Raw genomic sequence first — 11,577 nt, 5'->3', positions numbered from 1 at the left:
TGTGACCGTGCATCACAAAAAGAAAAAAAAAATCACCTCTTGATTACGTGAGGACTCAAAGTAAAAAAGGGAAACGAGGCAACCAAGTCAATATTCGGTTTCGATATTTTCTGAAAGGGCTACCCTTCTTCTACATTATTCTTAAGTTTAGGATCATAAAATGAATGGGAAAGTGCATTTTAAGCAGTTTTTTTACAACCTTTTTTTTAGAGTAGTGAGATCATGTATATCTTAGAGGCCCCTTTTCATTATTTGATACCCCTTTGCACACTCTTCATTTTCAAGTCTAGTAACTTTTGAAGGGGTAAAGCTACTGATTTGAAAGCTGGCATTAATCATGGACAGAATGTGTTAATATAGCTACATGTATGATCGCAGCCTAATTTAACAATCTCGTCATTGTTGTCGCTCCGGCACCCTGTATTTGATCCATTCATCTCACAGCTAGCACGGTTTAGTGAAGATTAGGCACTTGAATAGACCTTGTACTTTGAAGCCACATTTCTCGGTTCATACTTTTCCAAAGTGTGTGCTTTCTTTCCAATAGTTAGATAGGTTTAACAGAAGAGTCCATTTCAACTGTGCTGTATTTGTAAAACTTCGAATCTGCTCTTTCAGAATCTACCCTAACTAAAATTCCGTATCTGGCGAAATGAATAGACCGATTTCACTTTTTCATGTTTTTGCTAAGCTGTTAGAAAACGTCATGTTTAAGAGGCTATGTATTGTACCCTTCTGATAGAAAATAGTGTTTCTGAAAAGTTCGCATATCGAAAAAACAAGTTTTATTCATTTCACTGATTTTATTTTACATGAATATGAAAACGGCAACTTCCGTTGTTGACTTTTTATGTATCTCTCAAAAGCAGATGTCACAGTAATGTTTTCAATGATTCGTAGGGGTTCCAGAAACGGGTGATGTGCGACTCGCTGATGGTTCGGGAAGTTACGAGGGACGCGTAGAGATCTTCTACGACTCTCAGTGGGGGACTGTGTGTGACGATGACTGGGATATGTTTGATGCATCGGTCGTGTGTAAACAGCTCGGCTTTTCAGCTGCGACCGACGCTTTTCCATATGCCTTTTTTGGTGGTGGATCACCGATGCAACCTATTTACCTAGATAGCGTACATTGCAATGGGACCGAAGCAAAACTTGCGGACTGCGAGCACAATGGATGGAACATCGGTAACTGTCTTCATTTCGAAGACGCAGGAGTAAGATGTTTCTTTGAGTACAACGAGGGTAAGAATTAATGAAAACTGAACACTTCTTCCAAAGGTGACATTTTGGTTTTGGTTTTGGTTTCATTTCTGCATTTTTCATCACTTCGATTGAAAGATACATCATGATTTTTCTTTTACATTTCCAATACAAAATAACATGATTGATAATATTTTTCAACATTGCGAACGAGAGAAAGTACAGTGCAAACATAACGTTGAAATCAATTATGAACGATGATGATAAACGACGCCATATAATAGGGAATGTTTTAAGGTGAAAAATTCATATCGTCACTATGTGCTTGAAATAATAGTGGCCTGAGGATCCATAGTGTTATGCCAAAGACAATCTGTCAAAGAGATAATAAAGCAAAGTTTATCTAAACTCTAAAGATATTAAATGTTAAATCAACATTATAAATGTTGTCACTCTTCCAACCTTTTGTAAAATGTTACATTACACGCTAATTATGGAAATAATTTGCCATTTTATTCTGTTGTATAAAAGAAATGTTAGATGTTGAAATGTTGAAATGTTGAAATGTTAGATTTACTTCGTTTTTAAGCTGCTGTTACTGATACAGAGAACATAAGACATATTGATAATCATGTGAATGTTTTTTATATCCCAATTGTTCACGAACACAAGAAGAAAGAGAATAACTTCAAAATGCAAAGGACTACTGACGAAATGGTAACTCACAATGAGCCAGCGACGCAGATAGCATCCACCACACTCTATCACGACACTTGGCATCAGTAATTATAAGTGAAATCGTACGAAGAATGTGATACGGATTCTTTCCAAATCAGACCAGAAATAAAAATTAGGCAACTTTCAAGTTTTGCGTGTTTTCACAAGACATCGATATTATTAGGATATCAAGCCATTGCCTCACAACTCTTTCAGTGTCCTTCCAAACACATTTCACCAGGAACAAACACTTCCATCTACTGCATCACGCAGCATTGATGGATTACACCGGAACGGACCGCGTATACTTGCTAAATCATTGAACATGAACATGATAATTCCGATACTGTTGTGCATATTGAAGTAAACGAACAGTGAGTTGATTAGATATCACCTCGAATAGTTTGGATGATGTTCACAATAACGAAGGTTCAAAATTCCGAAACACACAAACTCTCGAAACCTAGAGGTTAGTTAATCTGAAATGGAAAGGGGTTCATTGATCTGAAAATTTGTGGCGTTATTCCGAAGGTACGTTAAACAGACAATTCTAGTGTTTTATATTCTGAAGGTTCTGCAATCCTAAAATGAATTGAGTTTCGTCAATCCCAAACTAAAATACGGTTCGTCATTCCGATGGTTTGGTAATCCAAAACTCATTGAAAAATGCATCCACGCAAACAAACGTACACTTATGTTTGTCGTTCAACGAAGCAATTTAACAATGCCATGATGATGCTGTCTGTAATCCTCCGATAATCTTTTATTTTTTCGGTGATATAACAAAATAAGGGAAAACTTATACTGTTGTTTCCTAAAAGGTGACATCAGATTGGCTGACGGTCCGATGTCGAGGGACGGCCGACTTGAAATCTACCACAACAACGAATGGGGCACTGTGTGCAGTACGACCTGGGGTCCCGAGGAAGCAGAGGTAACCTGTCGTCAACTAGGGAATGATGGAGTGAACAATGTGTACTACTCTCCCACACCTGGTAATGGATCTATCCACCTGTCTCACGTGGGCTGTGTTGGAAATGAGACTGGACTCATCAACTGTACCGTTACATTCAGTGATGATGGGAACAGCTCATGTACACACGGCGAAGACGTGGGAGTGGATTGTTACACTTTACTTACAGATCCCACAGGTGTGCAGTCATTTAGAATATTAATCATGAAGTTTATACACCTCTAGATTTGTTGTTTTTTTTTTTTAAAAACTGTGTCCGAAGGATACAAAAATCATTAATACAAAAGTGGGAGTATTCCGTTTGATAAAAGTGAGGTGGACTGTTCTAACTGCTGAGCACAAGGTGAACAAATATTGCTTGAATGATATGGGTTTAGTTTGCAATTATTTAAATCGTGAATTCATGTATGAATGTCCATTCATCATATTAACATATAAGCTAAGATAATAACAATTCAGATGTTTATGTACATAAAGATCTAAAGCAAAATCTGAATTGCTCCGATTCAAATATAATGTTTTGATCTTGAGAGAGATTGTCGATAGCGTTAGTAATATGTGACCCTGCACCACAAAACAAAGAAAAGGTCGCCAGAAATAGATTTTTAATTAGGGGCAGATTGTAAAAGAGCAAACTCCAAGCTTTAAAAATATGTATAACTCAATTCAAATGGACTTTCCTAACCTATCTAAATGTTAGAAGAAAGCACGCACTCTGGCAAAGTGTTAACGGAGAAAAGAGGCTCTGAAGTAAAGAGTCTATTCAAGCGCTGAATCTTTTCCAAGCCACGTTAGCTGTGCCATGAAAGGGACAAAAAAAAAACAGGGTGTTAAACACCGAGGCGATAATAATGAAGGCATTATCAGATTAAGCTTAAATTAGGCATGCCTTATTAACACATTTTGTCCATGATTAATGACAACTTTCAAAGCAGTAGCATTATCCTTTCAGAAGTTATTAGAGTTGAAAGTGAAGAGTGTGTACTGAATTTTTAAGAAATGAAAAGTGGACTCTGTTAGAAACATCTGATCATACAGTTCTGGAATAAAGTGTGAGAAAAACAGCTAAAAACACAGTTTCCTGTTTATTTTGATGATCCCAAACTGTAACATAATGTAGAAGAAGACTTGCTCTTTCAGAAAATATGAAAAATTCAAGATGGCTAGGTTGACTCATTTCACCTATTTTCAGTCCTCACACAAATTCACTGCGTGCGACTTTGTGTTCGTTTTGTGATGCACGGTCACATATACACTCAGCAAAAAAAAGTGAACACTTTTCCCCCAAGTTCATATTTCGAAAACAATATTTAGATGAAAACTAATGTATTTTATACCAAATTAAAGGTAATTATAATCGGTTATCAACCTGGTATGTCAACATGAGTCGAAGACATTAGTTCTCCAAGGCACAAAGTGAAAAAAACGAACAAGTTGTCACTCATTCGTAAAGTGTTCTCCCATTATAACAATAAGAACAAAAGAAAAATTCCACAGAAGAAGAAACATGACTAAATTCGCAATATAATCCCTGATCTCTATGATGTCTTTGTAACCTCAAAGATTAAGAATGGCTAGTGATAATGGAGGAAATTGAAGAATCTTTAGTAAAATCCAAATTCAGATGAGACTGAACAGAAGAAGCAATATCAACCAAAATGTGGAAATTTTAACTTTTGATTCTACAGTAATTAGGAAATAAAAAAAAAATATTTGCTTCTTAAACTTGTCTAAAGAATTCTTACATTCCTAATTGAAAGAATGAATCATGAAATTCTGTCCATTTAGTCACCTTTGTGGCATTACCCCGTTTGTCCTTTGAATTTGGAGTTGAAAATAATATATAATGTATTGATTTTCATCGAAATCTTCTATATGAAAAATATAATCTGGAAAAAGTGTTTCCTTCCTTTTTGCTCAGTGTATTAGCATGTAGTTGTCTGTGTGCAGAGGTTGTCTTTCCTTTCCGGGGCGTGCACTGTGTGTGTTCTATAAATTCAGATACATTTTGTCAGAATGCTTCCGTTTCTGAAAATAGCTATTGCTTATTTTTCTTTTTGTTTATGATAAAGATGGAATGCATGTCACATTGTCTCACTTCCAAAGATGGCAAGAGCTTGTAATGTAAATGCTATGACAGAGAAGGGGGGGGGGGGGAGAGAGCTATAATATGGCAGACCACATTGAACAGGTTTCTGAGGAAATCACAATTATTTCTCCGATTAAAGTCAAAAGCTTATGAAGTCAACAGCTTAACAAAAAGAAAACAATGTCCTAAGTTCACCAAACTTTATCTGGTTCATATGCACGAACACCATTGAAAGCACACTGATGTCTTAATTACAGCGATGGAGGGAGAGTTGCGCCTTACCAACCGTTTGACATTTGGTCGCCTGGAAATCTATCACGGTAACTCTTGGGGTACAGTATGCTTCGACGGGTGGCATCGAACCGACTCTGATATTGCTTGTCGGCAGCTCGGCTACTTGTCTGGGGGACCCGTTTACCAGAATACTGCGGCTACAGGATTCATAGGGCCTGTCCATCTTGCGGATGTCAGCTGCACTGGGGACGAGTATGAACTTGCCCACTGTCCCCACGGTGGCTGGGGGAACAACGACTGCCGACACACTACAGACGTGTATTTACAATGCATACAAGATAATGACGGTTCGTGTCTGTGTTCTTCAGTTTTAGTTTCAGTTTCAGTAAGTTTTATTTCTCTACTTGTACATAACAAAAAAATAAGTATAACAATATCGAACATATTATTCACAATTCATGAAAATATAAAAAAAAATTTCGCATGAGGAATATGAAATCATGTAAAATAATACATCAACATCATTACAGATCTTTAAGTGTACAGGTGGAGGAGACCGTTATCAATAAGCAAGACGCTTGACTTGGACAACGGCCTCGGAACATAATATGCCTTGGAACAACTAAATGAAGGAACGGAACAATTATACACACGTAGAACAAATAATGTAAATCTTTTAAGTATCTTAATGTCATTTGACCAAAGAGGACAACACAAGGTGGAATGTATAAAAACGAAAGAAGAACGAAACAAAACAAAACAAAACCCGAGAACAAGGTACCCAAATAGGAAGAGTAGAGGGAAGAGAGAAGGAAAGAAAAGCGTGAGATACAGTGTTCAGGAGTTGGGAACTATAACAAAAGCGTAATTTCTCATTCGAGTGGTACATTGCGAGAAGAACGTTTTCATGAGATTATTTAAAATATTGTAGAGAAGAACTGCGTTTAAGGTCATCATTCAATGAGTTCCATACATGTGGACCAAGATGTCCTACGGAATTTTGAGCCATGAGGAGTTAAAGATTTATTAAAATGATAATCTGTTGCCTGACGGGTAGGATATGAATGAATACTATAATTTGAAATGTACATATATATTTAGACAATATCAATGAGCTGATTGTTTAGTATATTTATACATAAATATTGCTGTTTGCCATGTATGTATATCAGAAATTCTAAGAGTCTTTAAATCATGAAACAAAGATTCAGTGTGTGCTAAGTAGTGTGAACCGGTCATAAGTCTTACAGCACGTTTTTGTAATAACAATATCGACTTTATTTTTTTAAAACCGCAATTCCCTACACAATATTACGGTAGGTGATATAGGGTGATATGAGTGTATCATGAAGAATTTGAAGGGGTTTGCTTGGTAAGATATTCTCTTACTTTCCAGAGGATCCCGATATATATATATATATTTTTTGATATTGTTGAATTAACTCGGTGTATTTGATCGGACCATGTTAGGTGTGAATCGATAGTTACCCCCCAACATTGATCTTTTTACACAAGACTTTTGATCCCATTGCTTACCAACAATTTATAACACTATATCATCCATTGGTGTATGGCTATTTCTAAAGAAGACATAATTCGTTTTTTCAATATTCAATGATCATTCATTGCACTTAAACCACGTTGAAACCTTTAATAATTTTGAATTGACAACTGTAGTGAGTGTATGTAGGTTTTTATGAGAAAAGAGAATGGTCGTGTCATGTGCGAAAAAATAAAGTTAAATAACGAAGATGAATGCACTAAATCATTTATATATATCAAGAACAACAGAGGTCCTAAAATCGACCCTTGTGGGACACAGAGAGCGTTTTGTTTATTGGACTCAGTCGATTGATAAAACTCATATTGCTTTCTGTTGTGTAAATAATCTTTAAATCAGTTTAGAGCTTTGCCGCGGATACCGCGTATTTCTGCATTTTATACAATAAGATATTATCATCTATGGTATCGAATACTTTGCTCAGATCCATAAAAAGCCTGTTCTTTTTTCATAGACGATTCAATAATTTGATCATGTAATTGAATAATTGCATTATACGATCAGTAGAATGTCTTTTTTCTAAACCCAAATTGATTAGGAACAAATAATGCATTATCATTCAGAAACCCATAAAGTCTTGTATGTACAATCTTTTTTAAAACTTTTCTTACTCTTTTCTAATTCTCTTCTAAAACTTTGAATGCCACAGTCTCTATGTTGAGAATACAACTCTTATTAACCTGTTTGATTGTGCGTATGATTTCATGTAATGATTATAATGTAGTAGGGCCGCTGTATTATATTGCTGAGTTATAATTCATCATTTCTCGGGTTGTGAAGATAGTATGTGAGAAAGAAGCTTTTTTATGGAATTCGCACTTTCTTAATGTTTCTTTTTTTATGTGGTACGAAATAATTTTATCTACGAACGCGTTTGATACATGAGTTTTTATATTAAACTCATCAAGCAGTCAAGAAAAAGATGTAATACGTCTTTTGCGGCAAGGACGGGGCATTCGAATTTAATTTGTTATTGGATATTTCACTCTATATGGCAATCCAATCGTCCTCAAATTGTTTTGAACCGTATACGTGGTATTCAAGGAAGCGATAAGAGCCTAGATTTTGAATTCCACAAGGGGATGTTGTTTTTGGCTGCATTTGAGCGCGATTTATTATTGGAATATTCACACTTCCACAACTTTACGCATGTGTCAAATCCCGCTAGTATAAATTGTATTGATTTATCTTACATGGCCACTTAGGGAGCACAGATAACTCGTAAGTAAGCAACCACAAGATCAACAGCTTAAAGAGATGAAATAATATACTTTTATTGAGAAGGGGACTGAGGCTTTTCAATAACATGAGATATTGCAAAGCATACAATTCTAGCAATAATTAAAAGTTGAATTGATAAAAATCTGTTTTGAAATGGCTGAGATATCTGAAGAAAAAAAAACACAGCAAAACTAATAAGAAGTGGGACCCACCTTTTATTACGACCACTTTAATTCCATTCAATTCAATTCAAACTTTATTTCATCTTTCGAAAAGAACATAAACATTTCACTTTCTTTGGTAACAGAGAATAAGGTTACATAATCAAAACATTTAATTGAGAAAAATATAATTATGGAACCTTCATGAAAATTGACTGAAGTGATATAGACGATGGATAGCAATATGCAAAACACAGAAAAATGGAGGGACCCACTAAAAAGACAAAGCTTGTAGAATGTGGGCCCCTCAGGTACAGGATGTCAAATAGAAAAAATAAACTGAAGCAAAAAGAGGGAAAAAGGTGGGAAAAAAGTCAGAAAAAGTTGTAAAAAAGTCTGGAAGCCCACTTCCAAGACAGACTTTCAAACAGATACACATGCACACGCGAATAAACATTAAACGAGACTGGGACAACGAAACTAATAAAGGAAGACTTTATCAGTTCCCTCCTGGACCTAAAACGCTGCCATCTCTAACATTCTATCCAAAAGAACACAAAGTGTTGATAATGTTACGACACATCATCAACTTTAATTTGGTTCAAAGCAAAACGCACTTCTTGACTTTTAGGGCCACGAAAATGAAAATCGATTGGCCCTTGATTGATGCAATTCCATTATCTCGTAGGATTCTTCTAGCATTTTCCTGTTTATATCGGAACTAGTTGAAAGAAGAAAAAAGAGATCGTTGTTTTAAAGGCTTTGACTTTCTTATTTTTTTTCTGTTACTTCTCGTTATGTGAAAAACGTCGCACAGCTGATGAAGGTGATATCCGGCTTGTTGACGGCGGGGCTCCTTGGAAAGGTAGACTTCAGGTATTCCACGACCAGACATGGGGCACGGTTTGTAATGACAGCTGGTCCTACGAGAACGCTCTGGTTGTGTGCCACCAGCGTGGCTACGCAGGAGTCGTGTCGCCGTACCAATACTTCGGGCCAGGGTACGGTCCAATCCACCTCGGTGGGGTGGTTTGCACGGGAAATGAAGATTCTTTAACAGACTGCTCACACAATGAATGGGATGATACCAGCTGCACATCCCACGAACAAGATGTTGGTGTACAGTGCACGGATGAGACGTCCGGTAAGTCATGCGCGTATGCCTCAATTGCTCCTATTGCGACGAATTTTCTGGGTGCGTTCGTGATGAGAGTTGTGGATGCATGTCATGGATGGCGAGAGTTCAAATTATGTTTTCACGCACACGCATATATCCCATACAATTTGTCGTAGAGTAGAGTTCAATTAATTACAAGAGAAGTATCGAGTTCACTTTATTCGTATTTTATTAAAAGAAGACATCACGTACTGAAAAGACGAGCGTCAAAACAACATCACACATGTAACAGAGAGACATTAAAAGGGCTAACACATCATGCGGTCTCGAACTACTAACTCTTAGTCCAGTCTCGTAAAAGCAGAGCGTAAAGGGAATTCTTTTCTCCTCTCTTCTCTCTTTGTAATTGCCAAAACAGACGCTTATATACGATCTGGGATGTCGCGTGCCATAAAGCTGGGCGATCCAGTTACCATGCGAACGATGTGTAACTGGGTCATCCAGTTTCTCAAAGAAGGCAGAGGCGCGTGGATGTAAAACTGGGTCATGACCTATATCTTTCTGAGATCAAGTCGGCCTGGTCTACATTCAAGCTTGGTCGAGAAAGGGCAGTTTTAGAATCAGGGCGGACCGATCTAGTGAGCATGCAACTGGACCAGCTATTTGGTATCGGGCTGGACTAGTTCTATGGATGGAGAATCAGATCAGGGATGCATTATTAGATGAAACTGTAACAGTTCGAAACATGATGGTGTCAGCATAGCAGTTCGAAACATGATGGTGTCAGCATTTAACAATCACATCGAAGGGGTCAAACAGGGTTCGTGAATAAACATGGCGAATATAGGTGAATAGTGGTACACTTACAACATAATCGTATGCAGCATTATTCTTATTTCAAAAACCGTTACAATGCTTCCCTCTAAAAAAAATGATCGTCCCCGATCATGGATTAAGATGAAAGGTTCGAATATCAAAAATAACTTTGGAAGAGTATTTTTTTTCGGTAGATGTAGGTTCTATACTGAAAACTAAGTAATATTAACATATCATTGTCAATTTAGATGAACACGTCTGAATCGCAATGTAAAATTCTGATGCACTTATTTTTTTTTTGGGTATAATTGTTTGTTTTTGTCGCCAATTGAATCAGAACTCCTAAACCAGAGCGAGATGGGAATAAACAAAAAAAAAAAATGGTAATTGAGAAAATTTAGATAAGAATCCGCGGTGAATACATAACGAAGGAATTAAGTTGAAACTAAAAAGTATATATACATTACAATGGCGGGTACCAACATTTTGATATACATGAAATGCATCGATATACTGCAACGTAAAAAAAACCGAACAAGTGTAACTGTATTTACAAAATTTACAACAATGACTATAAGAACGAGCATTATGTTGAAGGAAAATACAAAATGAGAAAGTCATAACATGCACGGCATTGAGTCATAAAATACAAAGGCACCACTGCCCTCCGCAAGGTGGGGACAACGTGGCATACATGAAAAAAACGAGAACATGCCAGTCAGCAAACTTGTATCACTGCAGGGGCAGAACATTGTGTCCTTGGTCAACTTCTTTTTTTTTTCTTTTTGTCTTTTTAGAAGAAAGCGGAGGAAACTGACCGAAGTAAAATCGGGCACATGCGATACATTTTAAGGAATGTCGGACTCTGCGTTTTAGCCTATCTCAAATGTTGGGAGCGCGATTCAAGGCTCAGCCTCTCGCAAATATCATAACGTTGCCTATACTTCACCCAACCCGGGCCACCTGTGTAATGGCGTGGGGCGATAAATCATGGGTGTCTGAAAGACAAAAAAAAAAAAAAAAATACGTGGTCAAGACAACGTAGTAAGGACACATATGAATTTCGCCTTTAGAAGTGAACAAAAATGAAAGTTTCAACGCAAAATCAAATATGTATAACGGACAAAATACAAATTCGAAAGCACACATGACGACACATATCAAACTATATTCATTTTGTAGTTAACAAACAAGAATAAAAATATGTGCTCGAAGACATAACAAACACGAGCAAAACAAACCATTAACGATTTGAACCAACCTGCAATTTGCCTGTTTTGTTTTTAGCGATTACCATTTTTTTTCACATTAAAATCTTGACTAACAGACTGACATTAGTAACAGCAACAAAAACATGAAAACACAGAAGGCAGAATATATAGGTAAAAGAAAATGATTAGTTTCGTTCTTAATTTAAAATTAATCACTTATCATAATTCGACAATCAATAGCGATGATAACAAACAAATTTTTAAACAAAAGCAA

General features: G+C 36.6%; 1 protein-coding gene across 1 annotated transcript; it reads left to right on the top strand.

Moving 5' to 3' along the window:
- Window positions 1-2,767: 2,767 nt before the first annotated feature.
- On the top strand, window positions 2,768-9,813 carry LOC139738154 (CD5 antigen-like). Its single transcript, XM_071648816.1, has 3 exons — window positions 2,768-3,014; window positions 8,977-9,303; window positions 9,695-9,813. The coding sequence occupies exons 1-3, from the start codon at window positions 2,768-2,770 to the stop codon at window positions 9,811-9,813; spliced, it is 693 nt and encodes a 230-aa protein (XP_071504917.1).
- Window positions 9,814-11,577: the final 1,764 nt, after the last annotated feature.

Source organism: Diadema antillarum, unplaced genomic scaffold (assembly GCF_040938485.1).
Source record: "Diadema antillarum isolate AM-2024a unplaced genomic scaffold, OU_Dant_1.0 seq00000725_RagTag, whole genome shotgun sequence".
Lineage (NCBI taxonomy): Eukaryota > Metazoa > Echinodermata > Echinoidea > Diadematoida > Diadematidae > Diadema > Diadema antillarum.
This window is presented reverse-complemented; position numbering and strand designations above follow the sequence as displayed.

What these genes read in the sequence shown, in the direction of transcription:
- LOC139738154 (XM_071648816.1), top strand. Translation starts at nt 2,768, where the DNA reads ATGTCGAGGGACGGCCGACTTGAAATCTACCACAACAACGAATGGGGC. An exon ending in TGATGATGGGAACAGCTCAT is followed by an intron (nt 3,015 to 8,976) that starts GTACACACGGCG and finishes AACGTCGCACAG; the next exon opens with CTGATGAAGGTGATATCCGG. An exon ending in GTGCACGGATGAGACGTCCG is followed by an intron (nt 9,304 to 9,694) that starts GTAAGTCATGCG and finishes TTGCCAAAACAG; the next exon opens with ACGCTTATATACGATCTGGG.